The following is a 27,795-nucleotide window of genomic DNA, read 5'->3' as shown; positions in this document are numbered from 1 at the left end:
TGGATGAATATAGAAAATCAATCACTCTCAACACACTGATTTCAAAAGCTGCACTTCCAAGAGACAGAAGTTCTACTACATGGGTTAACTGACCATCGGAACTGGCCAGCATTGCTTGAATTTCATAAATAAAGTATTCACAACTAATTATTCAGGTGTGATCCATAGACAACAGCTTTTAAAGTTAAATCAGTAGACTTGTCAGTATACTAATCACTAAATGGTTTATGATCTGTGTTTAGGACAGGACCAGCGAGACACTTAAAAGCATCATGGTTTTATGCCTTATAACAAAATGCTTAGTAGATTTTAGTTCTTTGTTCATGCTGAGAATCACATATGACAGCAGTTGCAGGGCCTGAAACAAACAGAGAGATGTAGTAGCAGGGAAAATATTTCCTAAAAGATGAACTTCAGAAAAGTATACCTTCTACCTGTTAGATATCACAGTATTTTTCTGTGAATTAGAGGCTGAGATTAATTCATATAATTGTTGAGACAGTCAGATTGTGCTCAGCGCAAGGTTAGACACATACATTTACATGAGGAAAAGATATTTAAGCTAATAACTGAGGATCTAGGGATTAGTTCTGTTGCCAGTCTGAGTTACCGTAGGTGCTCTCCGATATCCATGTAGGACTGAAAGATAAAACACAGATCTACAGGAGAGGATACCCTTTTGGCAAGGCAGCTGATGGGCAGGCAGGATAACCATAAGGTGCTTTCAGTGTTGCTGTACATCTATATTTAGTGAGCCAAACTGGGATCCCCATGAGTGGGTTTGGAGACTGGTGAAGCTCACCTCAAAATAGTCGTCAGATGACTAATCAGGCAAATCACTGTTCAGACTCCAGTGACTGTATTAACTAATCTGCTTCAGGTGTGGGACATCTAGCTCATATGTAACACCTATGAGTAAGCATCTGATAGAAGCATCTTCAAAATAAATTATATCCCTTCTTCATTGTCGATTAACAAATTTATGTTTACAACTGTAATTTAGGCTTGGGCGTTTATTACTGTATATTGTGTCACACTGTCAGTTCCATTAGAGCATAAGCAGTGAAGTCTAAGATGTGTAATATTCTCCACTGATTTTCTGGTCTGAGGTATTTGACTCAACGAGGGGTGCAGACACATAAGCAATTTCTTCAACTGAACTGGACTTATTCACATTGCTAAAATTATCCCCTAAATACTTAATCGGGGCTGAAATTCTTTGCTTTGAAAGAGAGGCCAGAGCCTTATCTAGTGCACATAAGCCCCACGGTTTCAATAAAGCTCTTCCCATACTGAGCAGTTAAAGAACTTGCCCTCAGGCAGCACTGTTTAAAATTCTTCATACAATTTAAAAAATAAAAAAAGCACAAACCAATTAAAGTTGTGAATTTGCATTATGAAATTTATCAAAATTCTAGTTCTGTAAAGAAACTGGCTGATTTGGTATATGAGCCTCCCAAAAAAACTTCAACAAATGTCATTAGCCCAAGTTAGAAAATATACTCTTAAAATCACCGAAGTTAGTCAGTTCCATGACATTTAATATAAATGGTATGACACAACATATTTGGCACATTCCGTCTTTCATGGTAAGACTGGAATAGGAAACGAGGTAAAAGAAACCTCCAGGGTAAGAGGGAGAGAAAGACAGATTGTGAAGTTTGTACAGAAGGATCAAGAAGGATAGCATAGGAAAGAAGGAAATGCATGGAGAGATTTAAATTCCAAGGTAAAGCTGGCCCAGTCAAGTATTCCTCAGCCAAATCAGAGTCCATTCCAACTATCAAACTGAAAGGGCATTGATTTAATAACATCTGGCCTCACAGTCCCTGGGAGTTGAGGATTTGTCATCTCTTACACAAAACATTGTGTCAAGTGAACTTGGACGCCCAGGACTGACTGATGCTCATAGATGGGGGACTGGGGGGGATGTATAAACACTTCTTTGCTGCTTTGTTCACATTCATGCAAATGTAAGATGACCAGCACACCTTTTACAGGCTTAGGGAGCAGTTGAATATTTCATATTGCCTGAAGAGGATTCTAATCACTTTTTTTTCTCTGTTTAGTCCTCATTAAGTTTCATCTCTATCATTTTTATTGATTTTTTTTTTTTGGTACTGTCTTATGTTAGAGAAGGTCAAATGTTTGACTGCTGCTGAACTCTACTTCCTTGCTGCAGCTGAGCGGCATCTACCAATTTGAAATGACTTGTATATGGGATTCTTTCAGAAGAGGTATAAGAATAGAAATATTGATAACCAAGTTCTACATTGTTAGTGACCACTAATTTTATATCTATCTTAAATAACATCATAATAAGACTAATTTATTATTTTTATTCATCTAAATGGTTACTTACCTCCTGTGTCATACTCTATAGTGCTAGAGACCACACTGCACAACTAGCCTGAAGTCTGTGGGCTTTGTTCTGCTGTCTATGGAATATGGCACCAAAACTTAAGTTAACAGTCACATTTATAGAAATTTTCCTTTCCTCACCCCAAGGGTACCTATATTTAAGGATGCTTAGATCGGTCAAGAATGTCTTAAAATGAACAGTTCCAATAGAAAACAAAGAGTGGGCTAAGAGGAAGCAGATGCTCTTTAATTATTTTGCCAAGTGAGTCAAGTGCAGTCTCTAAAGGCCAGAGATGTTTATTTCTGCATGGCATTTGTTACACCTTGGAAAAACACTCAGGAGTTGCTATTGAAGACTGGCCAAAAGATGAGGAAGTGCTAATAGTCATTCTGTGTAGACATCCAATTTCTATCTTGCTTATCTCATCTCCTCACACAGTCCCCAGTAGCCCACACTGTCAGTAGAGAAGACTGTGTGCTCCAGACCATGCCTTGCTGGGCTTCAGAGCCTGTGGGGAATCTGCCTGGAACTGACCTTCATTTATGTTATGCTTTTGCTTGGTTAGGCCCTGTGTTTGCTTCCTTTTTGGTAAATAGTTTGTTCCTGTCTGTGAGGAAATCTCAGTTACTATGATTTGGCACAAACCAAATGGCAGAAAAAATCCTGTGAAAGAAGGTAATGAATTGTGATGCCGCTGACAATGAATCATGACCTCATTGAATGGATCAGTCATGAAATCTGGTTGTCAAGAATACAGATGCTATTTATACACAGTGAATCTGTTAATTCACAAACACGAAAATCAGATACTGAACTCTGAAATGGGAATGTATCAAATTACTAAAATTTTCCCCCCACACCCATACTCCAACGTAGAAAAATGCTTTAAAACCTATTGATGGCTTTGAACTAATTTTGGATACAGCTTATACTAAATCAGCAGATAGATAAATAATGACCCTCATAAATTCCCCATTTGGAAATTGTGTTCTGTGATTCACCATGTCCTCCCTGGGAATGTCCTCCACACCAGGATGACTTTGCAATATTGCTTACAAAAGTTTAAACTACTTCTTGTCCATAACTGTAATACATAATTTCAGATCTGCCTCAAACATGACCTGTTGCACCACTTTCTGTTCCAGTCCCTGAGCTACCCCATGCTGTTCAAGCACCTCAGCACTGATCTGCAGCAGTTCTGGCATTCTGCAGCCTTGCACCTTTTAATGCCAATGAAGGAAGACCTACTCTGAGAGGAGTAAAGGCTCAAGAGGGTTAAACATACCCCTCCTTTAAATGAGCATTGGAGTCAGTAAGGTGCTTCCACCCAGCCAAACAAGGAGCATCATGGTTTTATTAGTGGTGTTTTTGCAGGCAAGAGGCCTCCTTAAACATTAGTACAGGAGTTGAAGGAAGAGAAGTTGAAGAATCCTTTTGAGAGCAAAGTGAGAACTTTGAAAAGTGCAAGGCAGGGACAGTCTGTCAGCTTACGGCAGTGGCAGTAAGTTGGGGAGTAAAGTAATCCCTGGGACCATGGGCACCAAATCAGGCAGGGCAGGGATTTGAATCCCTCATCCAAAAAGCAATGTCTAGACTTCTGGGTTGCTGGCTACTCCAACCTGAGTCTCTTCCACTCATGTAGTTCAGAAATGTCACTCTGAAACCTCCCTGATAACTTTTTTATGAAGAATACAAACCTTTCTGAGGAAATTGGTTCTTTTATTAAACCATTCATTTCTGATAAAACACAGTTTAAAAATAAAGTTTCCGGACAAGTCTAATCGAGGCATAAGTTACACATGTGGTGCATGCTTGCAGGGTGATTTGGGGCATATTTAAACTTTTCAATAATATGTGCCTGTAAAAAAGCCTATTGAGATGGCATTGAAGTGATATATATAGGTGGCTTTACTGTGCATACTTGCTGAATATTTGACTCCTGTTGATTTCAGTGGAAAGTGTCTGGTTGCCTAAGCAAGGAATCTTAAGTTTTTAAGCAGGAAATCTCCCTGTTTACAAAATACCACTTATTTACCTAAATTGTGAAGTACTCATGGGCTTAATTAAGCATATCTATTCAGTGCTTTGCAAAATTAAACTTCTCTAGGCTGAAATTTAGCCTTAATTTATTCTTATTTCTTACCCTTCAGTCTGGGAAGAAGGTATATAGTTATACAGGATATCCAGTGCTCTCTAATTTTGTAAGGGCTGAAGCAAAGTGAGAAATTACCAAAATGTGTCTTTGGGTAAAAAAAATGTCAGAGATTGTGGTTAAGGAAACATTTGGCCACATACTTCTTTTTGAGAGAGAAAATGCTTCAGGGGAAAAAAAGATGGTTAAAGGTACTTACAGAAATAATGTTGTATTCAAGTGTATGTGATGTTGTATTCGCTTATTGTTTAGCGATTTGAACATCGGGTTTGAAATATTTAATCTCTCTAGAGAGGACAATGCAGATGGTAAAGTCAGGAGCTTTAGGATTTTTGTTTTCAGTGTATTTCCGTTCAGATAACTGACCTTAGAGCCCTCCTAGACTCCACCAGCGTGTAGCATTCTCTCTTACCTTCCATGTCAGACCCCATTGCCAGTCCATGAGGCTCCAACTGTGTCAATGTTTAAGTGCTTTGGGTCAGAACCTGGTGAATAAATGGGAACTATTGGTGCACTTAGCTTGTTTCACCAGGCCACAAACGTATGGAAGCGTTCCAGGAGGATGGCTGTGTGTAATCAGTGAGTGGTAACGGTTGCTGATTAACTAGGATGGTATTAACAGAAATGTAGATAGTGCCAAGTTGTTTAATGACAACTAACCAAGTGTTAAATAGATGTGGAATTTTAAGTTCTGATCTTTCAGTACTTAAATTGCTAAATGAAGATTAAGGAAGTGTATTTTTTTATTAGTTCTCAGGAGGCTGTGTTCAAGAGTGGGAAGGATCTGTAGGTCAGCCTGAAGGCTAGCATTTTTCCTAAGGTGTCTATCCAGCTAATGGCACTGGAATTTTATATTTCTAGCTGCAGTTTTCTCTGTAAGCCTGCAGAGCTCTGAAATAGCTTAGAAACTAGGAGGGAAAATAGAAGAAGAAATAAATGCAGCATTATGGTGCTATTCAGCCTTGGAAAAGGGATGTTGCAATAATGAGATTTTTAGTTTCTAGATTGACTTTCTCTTTTTAATGTGGAGATAACACTGAGAGTCTGCTAATAAAGTGACTTTTTTTTTCTTTCTGATTTCCCTGTAGTCTTTTGCCAACTGATCATTTTTTCCCCAATCAGTTTACTGTTGTGCACAATAAAGTTTCAAATGCAGTGGCCATAGCTTTACCTGTGCAGCCCATTGCCTTTTTTATGTACCTCACTCATGCCCATGACAGGCTATACAAGAATGTCTTGGCCTGCACAATTTCTGCTGTAGCTGGTGGTGCGATAGACCATATCAGACAGTCAGAACTGAAGGTGAGTTTGTGGGCTGACTGCATAAAAAGAATATGGTCTTTGGATGTAGTGTTGTATATCAGTGCTTAAGGGTCTTGTTGCTTTTTGTAACCTGCTGTTCTTTTTTATGCTTTCATATCTCACATAGTATTTCTCTAATTGTGTTACATTTGAAAAGCAGCCTGTTTTTTTGCCTGAGCTGCTTTGTGGTTTTCCTACCTCAGGTCATCCAGATGGTTGCATAGTTCCTTGATGTTCTTTAGTACATCATCTTTAGGACGCATTGGCATGTGCTGTCTTTCTTGATCAAAAAATGAGCTTTTTTGGATAGTCATCAGCTTCATTCAGATTTCTACAGTTCACTTCAGGTTTCCCTGACATCCATATACATGCAGCATCCTGACATCTTCAAATCTGATCAGATCTGAACCACCAGCTAAGCCCTTGACACTTACCAGCTTCTGCACACAACAGATTTTGAAGCACGGCAGCAAAGAGCCTCTGCACTGACAACTGCAGTTGTCTGGGTTTGAAATCATCTCCCACACAACTGGGTAGAGACCAACAACTGCCTGGCTGTGATGTGACACAGTGTATGTTGATGGGAAATTCCTGCAGCATGGAGGAGCCTGTCCTATAAGAGTTACTGAGGTTATCATCATTCATTAGCCATGTCTGTGGTCACTGTCCCCAGGTCTCAGGGTGGTCAGGGTGCTCAGCAGTGTGAAGACATTCAAAAGGAAACTCACATGTTGTGTACTAGCAATACAGAGAGCACACAAAAGATTTTTCTTAACAAGTTTTGTCCCATTTGCCATCTTCTTAGCTTTCTTTGATCTACTCTTAAATAAGTACAAGTTACCAGCAGACAGTTTCCATTCTAGGCCTGCTTGTAAATATGCATACTGGTACCCTGTAAAACTGCTAAGCAGCCCTTTAGGATCCTTCAGCCCTATACTTCTGTTACACGTGCCCATTTCCCTGAGGCAAGATTCAGTTGTTGAGGTTTTTTTCTGAGCATTAATGCCTTTTGCTGCAGTTAAATACAATGGATGAAAAAGGAGATTTTGAAGATCCATTTTTCAGAGGAGAAAATCTGTCATTTTAAGTTTATGCCCTTGCCTAACTAAAGCTCCTTTCATTTTTGTGGTGTTCTGTATTTTCACCATGCATTGCAGCAACATGTTACCTCACAGTTATGCTACACTTCTGAACATATGGACAAATGTGAAACCAGCAAAGAATGTATCATTACTGGGAACAAATACCTACAGAAAGTATTTTTGTCCCAATAATTTCCCAAATTTATGCAGCACGTTGATATATCTTAATCTTGATTTAAAGTGTTCCTATAACCAGAAAAAGCAATTTCTGACATTATCATTTTTCTCTACAGTTAATTTTCTTTAACTGCGTGTATATTTTCTGACATCCTAATGGCCTCAGCAGTGAAATCTCAGGAAGGAATAAAGTTTTTCTTTTCAGAAGATATTTTCGCTGGTGTTGGGTATGTTCACACTGGCACCAGTGCAAAGTTGCCTCAATGTAAATGCGGACCAGGCCCTTTATGTCAGCATTACAGTTTAAATCTAGACCAGTGTGAGCATCTCCCATTAGGAGAGGATAAATACCCGCTAGAAATTGGAATTCAAAGGGTGAAGCATTGTACTGCATCGCTGTGTTGTCTTAACGCAACAGAGATCAGTCTTGTTTAAATGAAGCAATGGCAAAAAGGAAGCCAGATTAGATTCAGTCCTTCTTGAACTATTTAAATGGGCATAGGAATTAATTTCAAGCTTTTTCTTCTCAATAACTAACCAGAGAAGAGTCTGCCTGGCCTGAAATAGTGAATCAATTTCATTAGCAGAAACAGTCATGTGGAAATTTGAGATTAATGTTTAATGCCTACATCCCTATGTCCCTTGTCCTTCCATCTTGTTCAGCAGAGTCCATAACCCAGCAGCTCCGTGATTAGAGTTGTGGAAGCATTTATGAGGTGTTGCTTCACAAACTAGAGCAGCACCCTCACTTAAATGTGCAGGTGATACTGTGAAGGAGTTTCAAAAGCACATCACCTCTAGAGTATGTGGTTACTTGTGAAAGACATGGAAAAGCCTGACTTGTAAAAAGACAGAAGGAAGTCTGTGTAGTTTGTGGGTTGTTTTTCTTCTGTTTTTAGGAGGGCAGCAAACTGAGCACACATAAAAAAAGCATGTAAAGCAAATCTGTATTCTAACAGCAGGATGTCTTTTCTCTTTTCTCCCTCTGAGGTGATTCACTGGAACTCACCAAAGAAGCTGCGAGTGAAAAACAAGCATGTGGAGTTTTTCCGCAACCTCTACCTGACATTCCTGGAATATGATGGGAATTTGCTGAGACGGGAACTCTTTGGCTGCCCCAGTGAGGCAGATATTAACAGTGAAAATGTAAGTAGGGTGTCTAGGGCTTGACTATTTAAAGGGTGGTTCAAACAAGGCACAAGCTGCCTGAAGGCTTGGAGTTTGTGGTGTGCGTCTTGCAGGACGGAGGAACTCAGGAGAACTGAAGGCAGTGCTCATATTCCAGGAGTGATGCTGTGCAATTCATTTAATCTCTCTGTGCCTCAGTTTCTCCCCTGTGAAACTGTTGTACTAATCTCATCTTTACCCTGGTTTTTGATGCTTCTTTTGGTCTACTTTGCCCTTTAAAAATCTCCAACAAAGGTAACATCACAAGCTGAAAATGAGTGTTTGGGCTCTTATTCCATTAGGCAATTCTGCAGATCTTACTCTTAGACCTTGTCCTGGTTTCAGCTGTGGTAGAGTTCATTTTTTATCTTAGTAGCTGGTATGATGATTCAGTGGGACAAACCTAAAACTGTCCGGGAGAAAGTCTTGTTTCTTGCTGTGTATTTGTTCAGTATACAGTGATGTCAGTTTTGGGTAGTAGATACTAATACACAAATAATGAAGAAGAAATGAACATATCAAGACTGCTGGATTTAGGTCTATGAGTTCTTGCCATGCTGCAGACTACAGAATGTGTGAATATTTCAAGGTACACATAGGTCTGAGACTGCAGGTTTTTTCTGTATTTCCCTTAACTAAACAAAGTGGTATTTATGAGTATCTGCATAAAATTTGCAATCAGAACCTTTCAGACGAAGCAAATCCTTTGAAAATGGTTGAAATCAAGGATGTTTAGACACAGACATTGTGTGTGTATGCCTTAGTACATATAATTCCAAAGTAAAAAACTGTTCACCGAAATGTTTATACACAGATGTATATGAACTCCTTGTGTATAATGTGGTCTCTGGAGATTTCTAGACCAAGTACCAATTTTGACTACATAGTCTGAAAGGGAATAAGAAGGAATCTGTAACATTTTATTCAGGAAAAAAATATTTCTAAAATATACAACGTTGTCTATATATAAATCAATTAAGCAAAGCCAGTATCATGTCCACATTAGCAGTTGAGGTAATTGACAATCAATATCATCATTGGGGCTGGTAGTGTTTCCATTTAGCCTGTGAATCAAATGACCACAGGAGATGCCATTCCCATATTTTTAAATAAAGCACTCAGAGATTGGATAGATATATTTTAGCCCAAGGCACAGCTTTCCAGATACATATTTTACCACACCACTGTCTTCTGAAAGAAGTGAGGCTTAAGTGGGAGAGACAAGAAGAGGGTGGAGAATGAGAGAGAGGGAAAGCAAGCACACCACAAGAGCAAAAGCACATGGAGGAAGAAAATCCTCTGCAAGAGTGAGAGGCTTTTAGACAATCAAGTGAACTGAATGAGATAAAAGACCATCAGAGCCATCAAGATACAAGAGACAGAGTAGAGGGTAGAATAAGAGGAGAAAAGGTGAGCGAGACATTAAAAAAAGACAACAACACATACCTTCATCACACTTAAGAATTCAGGTTAAAATTATACTGAATTCACAATGTGTTTTGTGAGTTCGAAGAGTACGAATGCAGTCACAGATTTCTTGCTATATTTTCCAGAGCTCTGTAAATCCTTAATAAACAGATTTATTCCATTTGACAAGTTGCTGGGGAGCAGTGCACAGCAAATGCAAGTTCTTCCTGTAAATGGCAGTCCTTAAAGTTTTAAATGTCTCATTTTACTGAACTTGTATCTAGTTGACAGACACTGGAAATGACTAACTGTTTCTTATTCAAGACAAGTAGAACGCAATATGGTATATGGTATAGCTTGTGTCTGAAAAAGAAATGTAACTCATTCCTCCATTTATAAATTATAAAAAAAAAATTGAAAAGAATGAGCTAGACATATAAAAATACATGAGTCCTAACTTGCCAAGAGACACTAAAAATTAATAGCCTTCTATCAAAACAATTGGATATAGAAAAAAATCTAACTTCAGAAAGATTAAGACTAGTCACTTAGGAGAAGGCATTGGTTTTTATTAGTTCCCCTTGATGTAAGCTCCTGTTTAAACTTGATTATGTCCTTTTTATTGTAGAATACAGACAGCAAGTTTCAGCATTGAAGTTATGGGACCCTAAGAATAGGATTATCATGAAAACTACTCTTTCTCTCACTCTATCTGCCATAGCATATACAGTGTCACAGGTGTGCTATTAAATACAGCACATTCCCGTGATCTATTGCAAGATAATCTTCAGAAGCAGAGCAAGGTGAGCAGGGAACCACTGTCATTCCTCCCAGTACAAGAAATAGGGGACATGAAGTGGAAATAGCAAGTAGCAGGTTCAAAACAAAGATAGACATTTCACGCACAATGTGATGAAGCTTTGAGCAGGAGGTAATGTTTCTAAAAGTATACGTATGCTCAAAAATTACTCTTCATGGAAAGAAAATCAGTCAGGAGCTTTTGGCTTTGGTGCAAAAAGTCCTTGAACCACAAGTTCAGGTCTGGGGAAGTGTTTTGAGAAAGCCTTGCTGTACACTTGCTGTGCTTTTATGCTCCTCTATAGGCAGTCAGCTCACAACTGGACACAAGTTGGATGGATGCTTGGCTGGATGAACTGACAAGATGTAGCCATACATTTCTGTTATGATTCATAAGCATGTATGTTACATAAAAAGCTATAATTTCTATTAATTCAGATATATGTGAGGTAGGAATTGCTGTTTGCATTATCTTTTTTTTCCCTATTATTTTTCCTTTCTTGTCTGAATTGAGACTTGAGACTGGCATCCCCAAAATACAGCTGTGCTTTATGATGTTAGGCAGTGAACATAGGTAAAAGTTGCTCCTTCAGCTGCCTTTGCTTCTCTGCCAGTGCCTGGGCTTCTTCTGACCAGTGGACAAAATGTTAGAACAGTTCTGCTGGTTTTATAATTGGAGAGAATTATTTTAGCACTAAATACACTGAGCCCTGTTGTGGAAGAAGCAGTGGCTTGGTGTGAGTCTCACTCACAGACTGACTACCTTTAAGGTCTTGTTCCAATATACCACCCAATGCTTTTCTACAGTTTAATATTTGCAGTGATGTTTTATTTAAAATTCAACCTGTAATTAAGACATCTCATTTGTAGTGCAAATATCTGTAAAACATGAAAAGGAAGTGTGGCAGTGGGTAATACTGGGCTGATTCTGTTTCTCTGAGGCTCCTTTACACTTCTCATCAGTACTGAGATGGCCTTAAAATGAATGTAAATTATGTGTCTTCCCTTTTTAAGGACTCTTTACAGTGCTAGAGAGATGTAAAGGGGCAGTAGTTTAAAAGGTAATTGGACCTCACTTTAATCTCTCTCTTCCTCTCTGTGCGCGTGTGAATGCGTGTATGCTTAAATATATACTTTATCTATATGCATGTGGAGGTATTAGTACTTTTTTTTTCTAATAGTTGCTAAAAAAGTAGAATACCACAGAGTGAATTTCAAGAGGTCTGAAGGCAGTCTTTGGGTATTGTGCTGCACAGTCCTAGTCTAGTCAGATGTTGATCTTCAGCTGCACCAAACAGGACTGTTATTAGGTTCCAAAGCATTGCAAATGGGAATGAATAGAACAAATAGGGCTCTGAAACTGAAATACTGAAGGCAAAAAAATACAGACTGAGGTAATTTCTCTGTTTATGTAAAAATGCTTATATATATGTCTATGTGTGCATGCATGCTTCATCCTTTCCTTGAAATATTCAAGCTAAAAGACCCTGTGGGTTGCAGGGACAGGCTGTGAGCAGGAGCCTGCCATGTGCTCCTTGCCATATAGCAGTAGTCTAAGTCCCTGTTATTCAATATATGCTAAAATGAAATTACACGGAGCAGACTCTTCTGTGCAAGTTGGTATTACAATCATCCCTTTGTCTTTTGTGCAGATTCTGGGTGGAAAATTCAGAATATGAACCAAATCCTCCTGTAAACGATCATTGACTCAAGAGGCCCTTGGAGCATGTCCTTAGTCACTCCATCCTACTTATTCCATGCTGTTGCCCCATTCTCACTTCTTCTTTCTTGTTTTGATGCAATGCAGAAGATTTTTGGGAAATCCACAAAGACAAAGCTTACAATAATCTCAAATTTGAACATTTTCTATTGGCTTTTAGTGCTTATATCCAGCATTTTATTCTAAAGGACATACTGCAAAGCCTAAAATATTTCAACAGGATCTTCCAGCCTATCTCTATAGTTACACTCTGAGATAGATATCATAAGCCTGATTTTAGCACAGAGGCACACACTCAACCTTTTAGCATTCTCATAAAACTTCTTTCCTGCAGACAGCTTCTCACCAGCTACTTCTGCCAAAGCATTAAATCTGAAGGTTGAATGGGGTGTCCCCTATTAGTGAAGCCTGTGTCCTGATCCAAAGCCCAGAGCAAGCTAAGTGGGAAGTGTATCACTGATTTCACTTAGTTTAAGAAAAGGACAGTAAATTCCCATTAGAGAAGACTTGGACAAAACACATGAGAAAAAAAGCGCCTGCAGGTTTTTCTTTTCAAATTTTCAAATCAACAATACAAAGAAACAGTGTAAAAAAATGAAGTTGTCCCTGAACACACTTGCTTACATGTGTACTTACATACTAAATATGTTTTTACTTAGTTACTTTTTTTCCTGCAAAACCAGAGATTCTTAATATTTGCAAAAGGCTGTGCATGCCAACTTACAGTGTCCACCAGAACAGCAGGAGATTCCAGCAATGTACCACACAGTATAAACTCTACTAACAAATTTAGCAATTTTTTCAATGACCAAAAATAGCATGCAAAGGGAGCTTTCAAGTCAGTAACACAGCTTTGAACTTGCAGACTGATGCTTTGAATACCCTTTGCTCCTGTTGTATTTCAGAATACTTCCTCATTTGTAGAATTTAAAGTTGCTATTTTGTGATGCCATAGTCTTTCTCTAGTAAAACAGATGGGATATGGCAGTTCTGAGGTGAAATCCTGACTTCCCTAGGTGTGTTGTTTCTATTGTTATAACTGTTGTTATTAAATGCTGAGCTGGTAGCCCATCCTGTTACTTGCCTGAAAATTGCCATTATACTGCTTTCAACCGTTTATAGTATTGCTAAATGGGGGATCACATGGACTGGGATTTTTTCTGTCATGCTGTTGCTCCTTTTTTTCCTTTTCTCACATTAAAAAACACTTTAAAAAAATGCTAAAGTGAAACACAAGGAAAAGTTTGGAGGTTTGCCCACACCACAACTTCTGATGACCTCTTCACGGTTTACACATTGCCAGTAGTGTTTTCTTTAAGGAGCCTCAAACTCTGGAGACTCTTAGAAGTGTGCATGGATACATCAGACCAGATTACATATATCCCAGTGACACAGCAGGGTTGAGCATGCTGCAGGGAGGGCACCTGGACAACGACTGATGTTTTCTGTGACTGTTTCTTCTGAATGCTCCATGACAGGTTCTGACTGGACAGTAGAGCTGAGAGCAGGAACCTGCATTTGGTCTGTTCTGAGGGGCATCCATTGCCCTCAGTGATGTCCAGACAGTAGTGAGGAGAAAAAAAATCCAGATTCACATATAAAAGAGATGAAACGTAGATCAAAGGAAAAAAGTAAAGAGTTGAGACAAGTTCTGGAGAGAGTGTGTGGACCAGGAAGAGGAAAGGACTAATGGGTGCCTGTAGATCTCCTAGTGAGTAGACCCACCTGTCAAGACACTGTGCTGCAAGGGAGGTCTGGGAACAGCTGAGCCAAGAAGGTTTGTCAGGGACCTGGGGAAAGGAGATGCAGAGGACTGCCAAGATCTGACATCTGCAGCTAAGATCAAAGAAAGTTGTACTTCATATGTACAGAACTGTCTAAGATGTTACACATGCCTAAAAATTGGGTTCTCAGTTGTATTGAGTATTTGCAGTCAGGATAAGCCATCACTTCCATTTAGCAAGAGTATTAGCAGTTTTTACATGCTGCAGCAAAAAATTCCTCTTGCCAGGTAGGCTTGCTCAGGCACAATCCTCTTTGTCCTTAGCACAGCTTTGTTTCACAGAAGGCTCAATTTGACCCATAGCAAATGTACAAAATTTTATGGTGTGAGAGGAATAAAAGTTTAATTGACATGGGATTAGTCTGGCTTTTATTACAAATCATTGGAGAAGCCAGAAGTACTTTATGTAGGTCATCCAAAACAAGACTCAATGAATGCTTTTTCCTCTCTTCATCATCATCTGCTTTGTTTATGCCATGCTAAAGGCAACTGTTAATTCACACACTATGAAAGTGCTAAATGTTGCAATCCAAATTGCCTACTGGTGGGAACTGGGACAGCCACACAGGAGAAATGAAACTGCTGCAGTTTATAACCAGATTATAGTTACATCCTGGGCTGGTGTTAGTTTTCATTTCAGTGGCTAAGCTGAGTTGATTTTATGCAATGAAACTTTACTGCGCACACCTGGGAAAAGGAAAGATGATCTGAAAGGTCAGAGTTTTCATCTAAGCTGCTCAGTTCCCGTTGTTTGTTGATATTGAGTGAGTGACTTAACCCTAGTGTCACCTCACCTCACCTTAAACACTTGGGGAGAGCGAGATGCCTAGGGGTTTTATCCCCTTACCCAAGATCTAAATAGCCTCTAGACACATAACATTGTTTGTTGATGGGCTTTGATCTTTTTCTAGTATCTAATCCTTACAAAAATACTTCTGATCCTGGATTTTTAATTGATCTCATCTGAGATGAGGTCCTGCAGATTTTGGTGGGAAGTAAATTGTTTTTGTGACACAGCAGTTTAGAAAAAAAATTAAGCCAATCACAAATTTGCTTACACTGGAAACAGCCTTAGGAGGGAATTTCTGTGAGCAGACTAACCAGTTTGCCAGTGAGAGGTACATGTTGTGTTGGCAGGTATCATATGGGGCTACCATCTGTCATATGGATAGAAAACACCTCATCTCATAGAAATGTATTAGACAAATAGACCTGGAATATCATGGCAATCTCTGGTAGAGTTGAATACCTTCTGGCCTGCCACATCTCTCTGGCCAGCCTAGCTTCAAAGACTACTTTTCCTGAGATGAAGCCTGATCCCCTGCAACAGCTCCTTGCCCAGAGAAGTAATTTAGCCTATATTTCTTTATGTATTTGTCTCTTTGTTTGAGCACTATGCATGTCATGGCTGCTGTTTTTATTTCTGAAACATGTAGCATCATGATGCTAATGAAAGCATGTGTTGTTTCCCACTACAGTATTTCCTAAGAGAACATCTACCTTACACAGTCTGAAAATAATATATTTTTCAACTCTGAGAGTGTTTCCTAGAGGTAACATTTCCCACATGCTCAGTGGCAAGTAGCCTTAGCATTGAAACTCTTGTAGAAACAGAGAATCTTATGCTAAGCAGGTACTTGCTTATGAGAATACTTGCTGTCACTCTAGGGTTGAGAAGTCTTTGCTATATTAGGCATACCATTATAAATATAATGGAGGGGTCCATAGTGGAGATGCCATCTTTTTGTCGAATCCAGCTGATATTAAGGTCTTTATTTTGGTGGTGCACTGTGTTTAAGTAAGCATCTGTCAGCGTTGCCATTATAAACACATCTTTTCCAGAAGACATAATTTGGGAGCAAACTTTAAACAAAGCCACAAGTTCTTTGACTCTAAATAATGGATCCACTTAATATGCATGCTGTAGAAAAGATTATGTCATTAAAGAAATCTTATGTGATGATGTGACAAAAAAAATATGAGGCAACTCAGAGATAAATGTAAGGGTATATGTGTGTCTGTCTTAGAAGATTCCCTGTCTTTTGAATGTTTTGCATCTTTAACATTCTTCATTTCAAATCTGTGTGTAGAAGATGGTATATGACTGTGTGCAATATATAATTATAGGTGGCATGTGTCCCATCGCAGTAGAGAGAAAGCAGCCTTTATATGTGATATTGGTGCATGGTTATCTGAATGTATATATGAATGAGTGAGAGAGGGAAAAGGGCTCTTAAACTGCATAAAACTGTGCAGCACTGAGCTGTTGATCCTAATAATTTCTCCTTGTCATACTGTTAGCTTCAGTGAGATAACTTCTGATCTTACGGGTTTTGCTGGACCAAATCCAGAGTGCCTCATGTTTCCAGCATTGCTTCCAGTAGAAAAGGAATTTTCATATGGATAATCACATGCTATTGTATTCCACTGCTCTTGCCTCACCATTGCAGGATAGGCCCATCCATCCTTAAGGCACACTGCATATAGGCAGTGACAATGCTACAGGGCAAACCACAGCCCATCCTGTGCTGATTGTCCTGCCTGAACGGGCACACCCTACTGCATTTGCCCAGCAGGGTGTGGCTCCTGAGGCTGATGGTATGAACCAGCAAGGACTGCACAAGCATTCCTGCAAAGTGATGACGGAGCTGTGTGTCTGATCCTGCCAAGTGATGCCTGCATATTATCCGGGGCTCTCAGACAGCTTGTGCTGGAGGTTCCCCCTGGCAGCCTGCCTGCACTCAATGGAAGGGTACTGGGGGCAGAGGCTGGGGAGAGGAGAGCACATCATGCCCACAGTCCTTCTGGGAACCACTCTCTCCAAGGGTATGGACACAGTCATCTCACCTCTTCTCTTGGGGAAGATACATACAGTAAATACAGTACTGAGCACGTGTCATGGGAAGTGACAGGGAAAACCTCTCAGACTATGAGCATAGCTTCAGCCTTAGAAGAGGTCTGACAGGATAGAATCACAGAATATTCAAGGTTGGAAGAGACCTTCAAGATCATCTAGTTTGACTGTCAACCGAGCACCAGCATGATCATCCCTAAACCATACCCCTGGGTGCCACATCCAGACACCTCTTGGACACTTCCAGAAATGCTGGCTCCACTGCCTCCCTGGCCAACTTATTCCAATGACTAACCACTTTTTCAGTGATAAAAACTTTTCTAATATCTAATCTGAACCTCCCCTGGCACAACTTAAGGCCATTTCCTCTCATCCTTTCACTTGAGACATGGCAGAAGAGACCAACCCCCACCTCACTACAACCTCCTTTCAAGTATTTTAGAGAGCAATGAGGTCCCCTCAGAACATCCTTTTCTCCAGACTGAACAACCCCAGTTCCCTCAGCCACTAACATGTTTTCTAGACCCTTCACCAGCTTTGTTGCCCTTCTTTGGACATGAAGAGGGACAGAAACAAAACCCTGACGCTACAAAACGTAGTGGAAAGAGCAGGATTTCCTTTTCCCTGTAGCAGAAGGGATCTGCTGTTTGCTGCTCTCCTTCACCTCCATCACCATCTTGGTGACTTGGTGAGTTTCACCATCAAAATGGTGGGGCCTATAAGAAGTTGTCTCTCCTCTTCTCCCCCAACGCAGGGCTCAGTAGTGCACAAAGCCATAATTTAGCTCCAAAGGTTATTCTTGAACTCATATTCAAGTATTTATAGCCTCTTGAATTTCAACCCAAATGCAATCTGATAATTACTCAGTGACTGCCTTGTTAATAACTGCTGTGCAATTAAGATCTTGTAGCCTGGTCATTTGTACATACAACAGAATAATAAGGTACCCTTAAAATGTGGATTGCTGTTGTTTTAGCCATTTAAATTTCATTCATCTCCTTGATAATTCTGTTAAAGGCGTACTAAGGTCCCTTTTCAAGAAAGAAACAGAAAGATATTATATGCTTTCTAGTCATTATTGTAAATATTGAATTTATTCAAATATTGTTTGAATGTGATTTAGAAAATAAAATGCAGGCTCAGCTGAATGATGGTTTGTAAAGCAGAAAGAACGAAACTCCAAGGATATGTAAAAGAACTCCTGATTTCTATTCCACCTAAAGACGTCTTGATTTCAACAGAAATTTTGCATGAGTAAAGATTTGGCAAGATTCGGACTCTCATCTTTCTAAAAGGTGTCCCTCTTGAGGGATGTTTTAAGATCTGTGCAGAACAATAGCACAGAAGAATGACAGTCTGATCCAAAACTCACTGAAATCAAAGTTTGTATTTCCATTATTCAGAAGAAAATTATATAGTGATGTACAGGAAAATACCAGGAATTATTCCATCAGCCTTCACAGGAAAACATTCAGTTGTAAACATAATGGCAACCATTATGTTTATAGTTCCAAGAACAACAGCTCTTTGTCTTAACACAGTATTAGAACAAAAAATATCTACATTTTTCATTTTTTTTCTTTAAGATGGTGAAACTATTACTTTAAATCATTCTGAGCAGGAGAAAAAGATGTCTATAATTCAATAATCTTTTGCATGAAACAGTTTTGAGGTACATTGTGATTTTTATCAAAACTTGTAAAATTCCTATATGAGTATTTTTCACATTTCCTGATGAATATTTTGCTCATTTACTGTTCTCCTTATAGGATGCTTTTAAGAAATTAATTATAAAAATTATATCTTTATTAGTAACCTACAGTCTAGAGCAACAGAAATAGAACTCAATTTCACATGTTAAGACCATATAAAATTTTTATCTTCGTTACATTTTTAGTAGGTATGACTGGTTTTTTCTTTTAAGTGAATGCATTTTAAATAGCCTAGCCAGATGTTTGGCTTTAAAATCATAGAATCTTAGAATCATAGAATAGTTTGAGTTGGAAGAGACCTTTTAATGATCATGTAGTCCAACCCCCAAATAATTAGTTCGGGAATGGAATTGGTCAGCTACATAAACTTTTGGTCTATTTTTCACTTTCACCTTTCCCCAGAGCTAAACTTTTATTCTCTTAAAGCTATGTGTCTAAGAAACTTGGATTTAGATTGCTTTGAGATGCCCATTTTGGCTTTGAAGGGACTTGGTTTTCAAGGGAGCCTAAAAGTTACCTGTTCTCTGCCAATCCACCATCCACCAGATTTCTCAGACTAGGTATCCAGAAGCATAAATCCCATTAAAGGTATAGGCTTAATTCTGGCACTTCTGCAGTTGAAAGAATATTTTCGTTGCAAAATTGAACTACTGCAGATACATAAATCTCAAGAGATGGAGTAATTATCAGTTAAAGATGTTACTTTTCCAGCTGTCTGTCCATGGTGCTAGCATCAGTTACCGTTCTCCAACAGAGGCAGCAGAATGGGAATTGCTCAGTGCAGCACGTGCAGTATTAATCTGCTGTGGAGTGTTGTCTAGTGGAGTATGTCTATGAGTAGTTTGAAACACTGCTTCTAGTAAGGATGAAATTATGCATCACAGTGGAGCATTAACTCTGAAACTTTGCAATTATTCAGCTTCTTCACTGTTTCATTTCTAGTCTGGATATTGAAAGTATGTAATAGAGGTGATATATACAATATATATAGGCCATAATACAATGGTCTGTCAGTATTATGAATTTACTTGCAAGTCCTTTTTTCTAATCTCTTGTCCACTGACTTGCAAGGCTTGGGAAAACCCTTCTACTTTGTGTGTTCCGCTTCCATTCCCCATTGCATCAGGCTGCAAGTTCCCAACCTCGTCGTTCTCTCTGATTTGCTAAAATAATTACAAAGAACTTAACTTTATGTCCACTCTTTCTTTACAGCTCCAGAAACAGCTCTCTGAGCTGGATGAGGATGACTTGTGCTATGAGTTTCGTCGAGAACGTTTCACCGTCCATCGCACTCATTTGTATTTTCTACATTACGAATACGAGCCTGCTTCAGACAACACCGATGTAACACTGGTGGCACAACTTTCAATGGACAGGTAGGGAAAATCTCTTGTTCATCAGGAAATGTGAGACAATTAATGTTTTCTTACAGAGCAATCTAACTATGTAATGCTTTGGTGCGAGAAAAAACACGCTTTCGTAGAAACTTGGATGTTGTATTGTAAAGACCTTTCTTGAATTAGGAGTAGCGCAGGTAGATATGTATCCAGACATGTATCCAGACATGTATCCAGACATGTATCCAGACTTCAGCTCTGCAGTGCACACATGAGTGTGAGTAGAGTTCATGAGTCTGAATACTGGAACTGCAGAGGCTGTTACTTGTCAGGATTGTCAGGCATTAACTAGTGTATGGAGTTTTGCAGCAACTTATTAAAAACAGAGGATGTTTATAATAGAATTTTCCAAGCAGTTTTAACTGCCCAAGTTTTTACACATGGTATTTCCTCATTAGAGAATATTAGTTTTGCTTTCACTGGCATTTTCCTTGCAGAAAATTTCAGTTAGTGATTTTTCTTATAATGAGAGCCAGAACTAAACATTTTAGTTTCAAATTAGGAAGTCAAAAATTATACTTTTTTTTTAATGTGCTAGTGTGAAATGAAAAATCTCTATTTTGGCGAAATCATTGCATCTTTATACAAATGTTGATTTTCAGAAGTGCATTTTAACTTTTAGTTCTGATATAAAGTGGAATTTAATTGGTATTTCATTTGGGGGGAAAAATTCCATTTCATGACAAGTTCCACCTGCATCTTTCTGATTCCCACCATTGCAATTAGTTGTCATTTTTCCAGTCTGAATTAGCTAGCTTTGTGAAATTTTGGAATTGTCAGTTTCTTTTTTTTTCTCCAGCTTCTCAGTTCAAATTTAGTCCAAACTTTGTAGTTACTGCTATCAGAGTGTGTTACAAAACAAGTCAGAGCTCCTTGAATATTAGCCAGAAACCGATTATTTCCTTTAGTGTAGCACGTACAGAATACAACGTGACCTGTGAATAATAGCACTGCTACAATGGTAGAAGGTCAGCAGTATTCCAGGAGGATTATAAGAATTGAGATTAACAAAACATTTACAGTCTGTTTTAAAAATAAACAGAAATGAATGAGGAGTATTCTGTTCCACAGGTGCCTCAGTGCTGCATCCTGCACATTGTGTTATGATTTGCTGTGCGCATCAGTGTCTGTTCTATTGATTTTTAATGGAGGAAACATTTCTTAAGTGTTCACAAACCTTTGAGTAAAAAACTGAAATAAATTAAGCCAGACCCTGAGCAAGTGCCATAGTAAATTAGTAAAGCTGGTGTGTGCACATGGTATATTTTCCCCCCAGAATTTAATTCAAAAGAATGAGCTGGGGCTTAGTGCTGATTCACTGGCACTGATGCAAAGTCTGAGCATCTGTTTCCCTTTCTGGATCCTCACTGGGGCACATGTTTTTATTGATAGACAGAACCACACATTTTCATGCAGGAAGAACAACCATCCTGATACTATGCAGGAAAAATCTTCCCTACTTCACTGGTGTGTTGCTATAAATTATTGATTTGAGTTGGAAATACTTTCTTTCAGCTAAAATCAATAAATAATATCATACCAAAGAGCTGTTTAGCTGCTTTGTTTTCTTTCACATCTTTCAGTTACTGCCTTACTTTTTTTTTTGTCTTCTTTAAACCACTTTTATTAAACTCCTCCGGCGCAGCTGTAGACATTTAAGAATAGTGTCTCAGATGTAAGATGACATGTACATAAACAATGTGCTGTACACTACATTCTGCACCGTTCTTTGAAATGATTATCTGAGATGAGAAAAAGCAAAAAAAGAACTCCCAGCATCTCCAATTTTAGTCCTTTCAGAGATGAGACTGACATGACTATCGTGACAGACCTATGTTTGCCTGTCCTATAGGCTTGGGGAATGGAAGAGAGGGACACAGTTTAGGAGCTAACATTGTCTTTAGATGGAAGCTTTGAGACAGACTTCATTCAGTGTTGTTCGTTATTGGTTACTTGTCATCTTTTATACTGATGTGGCATCCCCTTGAGTAATGGCTGAGTTGCATCACTATGGTTCTCGTGTTTTGGCTAGGCAGCCTTTATAAAGGCTTGGTATGTACCTGGGGTTCAGAAATCAGAGTAGGAGTTACCAAAATGTGAGGTCAGGAAGGGGAAAAAACGTGATTAGCAATACACTGCTTGAAATCTGGGTGAGAATGAGTTGGAAATCAGTTGAGTATTCTTCAGAAGAAAAATAAAAACAATGTCAAAAAACAATTGAATTCCAGCAAAATTAGCTGAAACAGACCTTTAAAAAAATTACCAACTAAATCGTGATCTCATTATTATGTAGTACAGCAGTACATTTGTTTTATCTCAAGTTCTTAAGGGAATGCATTCTTAAAGACTGCTAAAAAAAAAAACAAAAAAACAAAATAAGTTAGTCATGTTGTGTTTAGAAACTCATAATTCTAGGGTTTATGTTCAAATGAGACTGCTATAACAACCTAAAGAGAGCAGATTATGGAGCATCACCTAGCATATAGTCCCTGTATCAAATTCATGGAAGTGGAGCCTGTCAATGAGAACGACACAGCAAAGTGGAGTATTCTGAAGGGTACTAAGCTGTCCAACTGGAAATTTATACCAGCAAAACCCAGTTTCCGCTTAGCTGTCACGAAAAACTTTGCAGGCATTATCAGGTGAGCTGTTTAAATAAGTTATGTATGCCATTTGTCCACCACGTGGAGTCCTTAAAAGGCAATTTGCTGCATTTTTTACTAGGCAAGTATTCTATTTTTAAAACAATTCCCTAAATCTGAGTGCTGATGATTGAAGTCTCCTGTTTAATAGGTTTTCACTATGTTGGAAAAAGGCAAAAAAAAAAGAAAAAGTATTTTTTTCTATTTATTATTTGTGTAATTAAAAGTCTAAAGCCTTCACATACTTTTTAGATTTTTTTTTACTGATTTGTATTTCAAATTTGTCTGTATGTTTCAGGTTGATAATAGCCTTTGTTTCAATAATAAATAAAAAGAGAGTAATGTACCAAGTGTAGACCAGTAGAGGCAGTATCTCATATTTAAGAAAAAATTATTATATCACCTTAGATGTCATCACAATCATTCAGAAATGCAGGAAAAAGCTATTAATGTTAAGTCAGACTGTGTGTTTACTGGTATGAGTATATCATTTCTTTCTCTTGTAAAGCTTAGGAAGATAGTAGAAAGAGGAAATTATTTTCTCTGATTATGATGATGCAGAAAACTTTTCTTGTGTTTTATATAAATATTAATAGGAAAAATCGAGTCATGGATTTCGAACGGAGAGAAGATAATTTTGCATGGTCTACTCTTTCTAATTTTTAATAGAATGTTTGGCTAGGCTGCATAGGTTCATTTCCCTTTGTATTAAATCAAGAGGCTTTGTAATCAGTCTTTGCTGTATTTTTGGGTGGCACATCTCAATCCCTAGGCAATTCTCTATAAATTACCCAAAGTGCTTAAACAATTTGGACCGGGCCGGGTTTGATTTATGTTTGCATATTAAATCTTTTGTTGTCATTTTCATCAATAGTGTTGTAAGTGCTGGAATTTTTTTTGAATATACATCAATGCAACCTGTTTTAAAAATAATTTAATGAAATTTGAGATACTGTTAAAACATATACATGTTAGTAGTTTTAATCATGGTTTTGTCTGAAATGTTCTTTTGATATTCCACAGCAATGCCATGTCTCTCATTCCTTCCCTCCTTACTCCCTATTAAAAGTAAATCCCATTTTTATCAATGTACCATCCTTTTGCCCTCTCCCTGATAGTGAGTCTTCTAGTTAGTGTAAATGTTCACATAAGTCCGCATTCCCTTGACCTGTCACTTTTAACAGCTTTTAGGATATGACTAACTGCCTTACGAAAATTTTGGGAAGGTTTTCCAAAAATGATCTGTGGGTCTGTACACCTTCATCTTCCACAAGCTTGTTGTAGAACGATGTAGTATGTTACTGTGTGAGAATAGGTTGACCTGAGATGTGAATTGGGCACTGGACACTGCTGAAGATTACAAAAGCCCTATTCTGTAAGTAGATCCAGGTGGACAGATCCCTGCAACTGCTCAAAGCTCCCATCAGATATCTGGGTATACCATCATCCATGTGGGTTTTCCCTCAGCATCAAAGCTTTAGGCAGAAAACAACGGTGTTGGTTTCACCAAGCTTTAGGTATCTGAGTTGTAGATGTGTGCATCTGAGCCAGGGCCATCTTAGGTTCCCTTGGATTCGGTGAAATAGGCATATCTGGGGTGCAGTCCATCTGTCCAGGAGACATCAACTTGTCATCTTAGATGAGATGACTTGTGCTGTGGAAATATTTATTGCTTTGCACAGCATATAAAATGTCCCCAGTCTGTCTCACTTAGAGAAGGATATCTGCATTTGATCAGGTGAACCCAGGGAAAGAGTCCCAGACAGGGAAATAGTTTTTCTCATTCTCACCCTTCCTCTTTCAGGCTCCAGATGCTTGAAGCCATCTGCAAACACTGGGAAGGTCCAATCAGCCTGGCACTCTATCTTTCTGATGCAGAAGCCCAGCAATTTCTGCGCTACGCTCAGGGCTCGGAAGTACTGATGAGCCGCCACAATGTTGGCTACCATATCGTGTACAAGGAGGGCCAGTTCTATCCTGTGAATCTGCTAAGGAATGTGGCCATGAAACATATCAGCACACCATACATGTTTCTGTCCGACATTGACTTCTTGCCCATGTATGGACTCTACGAGTACCTCAGGTAAATGGACAGTGGAGCAATTACCACTGTCACCTGCAATTTCAGCCTTTCCACACCCCACCCTTCTCACATACTCTCAAAACAAAGCAGTCTGAGCAGATCAGAAAGAAGCAGCTTGTAGAGGTTTGAGGTGTGAGAATGCCCATCAACGCACAAGAATTTTTAGAGCAAAGGAAGAGGGCTGTCACTGGAAGTCAAGCAATATGGTTATGAAAGAAAAAACTGGGGTCTAAATGTGATCCCTGTTAGCCATTAGAATAATTCCCTCAGAGCTGCAGAAGGATCAATTTGAAAATTGAACTGGATTAAGTATTATTAAATGTCCAAGAGCATCATGTATTAGCAGAGATGTGAACCAGGCGATTTCTCTAAACATCCCTCGTTCTTAAAGTCAGTGACAGAAAAAACATACAAAGCATAACTGAACTTTTTGTCTGTGACACACTCTTAATCCAGTTCCTTATCTTGAAAAGAGGTTGTGAGTCTAACCAGCTCAAAAATATGACTGCAATGCCAGCACCTGCCAAAGCAAAATAATGGGCATAAGGGAACTGGGAGGAGTAACATCAGTGTACATTGTATGATAATGCATGTGAGCAGGTTCGGCTGAGCAAACTACAGACCTCTGATCCATTAACTGAGCTTTTTTTTTTAACAAAGACCTTTTTCCCCTGCAGAGGCTGGTCATCTGAGGCCAAAGCATAGAGCAAGGAGGACACCCTGTGGCCAGACAGAAGGATGTCAGTTCCTTAGTCCTGAACTATTTTGCTTTTCGTCTCTGTTCTAATTTGGTGAAAGTTGGTCGAAGTGTTCCAGTGAGGGCTTGCCTGTAGGTGTTCCCTTTCAGTTCATAAGCCCAGGGTTTTGGAGTGTAAAGTAAAATACACCTTCTGGTATCATAAACTTATGGAGGAATTTCCTTGTTTTAGGCTTAACAACTTAACAAGACATGTATGGGGCCAAATTCACTGTTCACAGAAGGGAGCACCTCTTCTGTGAGGAAAGGATGAGAGAGTTGAGGCTGTTCAGCCTGGAGAAATGGAGGCTCTGGGGAGACCTTATTACAACCTTCCAGTACATAAGAAGATGGGGACGAACATTTTAGCAGGACCTGTTGAGATAGGACAAGGGGAATAGTTATAAACTAAAAGAGGGTAGATTTAGACAAGATATAAGGAGAAAGTTTTTTGCAATGAGGATGGCAAAACACTGGAAGAGGTTACCCAGAGAGGTGGTAGATGCCCTATCCCTGGAAACATTCAAGGTCAGGTGGGATGGGGCTCTGAGCAACCTGATCTAGTTGAAGATGTTCCTGCTCACTGCAGGGATGTTGGACTACATGGTCTTTAAAGGTGCCTTCCAATCCAAACCATTCTATGTCTTTTAAGGCTCTGGATATCAATCGTATTGTTGAAATATTATCGTAGTGTGTTACCTTGTTTCCTTCTTAGTTTAGGGACATTTCATTTCAGCTTGTGCTATGAGGACTCCAAAATAATTATTTCCCTTGCACACATTATTTATCTCTAGATACACATATGGAGAGTTGTTGTTAAGTTCTCTGTCTTCTTCAACGTTAGTGTTGCACACTGTTATATCTCTTCAGATCAATGCAAGACACAATAAGGGTAGCAGCTGTTGATACTGATATTTAGTGATAAAAAAGGAACTTGCTCTTCCATGCTGCTTCACAGTGTACTGATGGGAGCCAGCAAAGAAAGGAAGAAGATAGAATGATGTACGACAGAATAATTGAGTTACTAGAACCATAGAAATAATTCTCGTACGGTGATAAATGTATTACAGAACTAAATGCACAGTGATGCCACCCATGGGTGATGTTTCAGAAAAAAAACAGATTCTCTCCGAGACTTATTGCACCTGAGACTTTGTGTTACTCTGACAGCTTTTTATGAGGCTTATATCACCTTAACTCTGACAGTGACTCTCCATTACCTGGGAATATTGGAATTGCTAATCTGCTACTACCAGCTCTTTAAAAAGGAAGTGGAATTTTTTTGTGTGCGGACTAGAGACTTTTATTGCTTTTTCAATAATGATTTTTCTAAACAAAGTAGCAGGGAGGTACAGTGAGATTATTTTAAATATGGATGCCCTGTGTCTTTCTGCATTGACTGTTCCCACTGCCTCTGCAAGTAGCACTGATTAGTGCTATCTGTCTGAATGGCAGCGACTGTTTTTTAGAGAGATGTACAGACATTTTCATCTTCATTTGCTCAGATAGAACAACCATAAACAACTAGAAATAGTGTGGTATTTCAGGCATCACTTTGGACAGCATGAGCCAAAGTCCCTCTCCCTGCGAGTTTGCTGATTTACATATATTGCATATTGTATCTCTGCAGATAATATATTCCCAGAAAGAAAGGAATTTTGAAAAACATTTTCAGCGTACTTTGAATGTGTCTGTGTGGAAGCTTACAGCCAGTTTTGAAGGAGAAGCTGATGGAGCTGATGGACCTGTCCTTTTGTGTATCTGTTGCTAGCACTAGGATTTGTGCTATTTGAGCTTTTTCACAGCTGCTAAGACCATTTCAATGTTTTTTATCTCCATCAAACAGCCTTTTAGTCCTGCCTTACTCTTCTGTGAAGTACAAAAGGAAAGAAATGTATCATTTAAAGGTTTCCTGTTTACAGAACTCAGACACTTTCATGGTCTGTGCTGAGTCAACATCTTTTGTTGCCTTCCCTCATTAGTTACTGAGGTCATCTTGTCATTGCCCCAGAGGTAAAGGCTCCTTCTAGTTGCTACAAGTAAGGTGTTAGGGTCATGCTACAGTGACTTCTAACGTAAAATTACTAGACAGGCTGCTTATCTACAGTTGTCACAGCTAACACTGAAGTTCTTTCCTGACACATTCATGTAAAATATGCCATTTGCTTCCAGTGACACATTTTGCATGAATTGGGACCTGGCATCCAATCTCTATCTGCAGGTTTTATACCTGTCCTCTGCAACATGAGTTGTGAAGTATTTCTGGCTGTTTTTTAGCATCTCAGCAAGAGACATAGTTCAGGTTGTGCCTATTGGTTTTTATTTGCTGATAGCCTTTGTAGGCTATGCATTCATTGCTTTTGCAGAGAGGAAAAGCATTCTAATGAATTTAACAGTGGATTGACAACTCTTACCACAAGC

General features: G+C 38.9%; 1 protein-coding gene across 8 annotated transcripts in view; it reads left to right on the top strand.

The window, feature by feature from the left end:
- The window catches only part of LARGE1 (LARGE xylosyl- and glucuronyltransferase 1), a 293,661-nt gene that overhangs the window by 240,984 nt on the left and 24,882 nt on the right, over nucleotides 1–27,795 (top strand). For all 8 annotated transcript variants that reach the window (XM_064654910.1, XM_064654909.1, XM_064654904.1 and 5 more), the window contains 3 exons: nucleotides 8,066–8,221; nucleotides 19,729–19,892; nucleotides 24,360–24,638. In XM_064654910.1, the coding sequence (XP_064510980.1) occupies nucleotides 8,066–8,221; nucleotides 19,729–19,892; nucleotides 24,360–24,638 (599 nt within the window). The remainder of the gene's footprint in view (nucleotides 1–8,065; nucleotides 8,222–19,728; nucleotides 19,893–24,359; nucleotides 24,639–27,795) is intronic.

The sequence above is a fragment of the Pseudopipra pipra genome, chromosome 5, assembly GCF_036250125.1.
Source record: "Pseudopipra pipra isolate bDixPip1 chromosome 5, bDixPip1.hap1, whole genome shotgun sequence".
Classification (NCBI taxonomy): Eukaryota; Metazoa; Chordata; class Aves; order Passeriformes; family Pipridae; genus Pseudopipra; species Pseudopipra pipra.
Note: the sequence above shows the minus strand (reverse complement) of the source record. Positions and strands in the feature narration are given on the sequence as shown.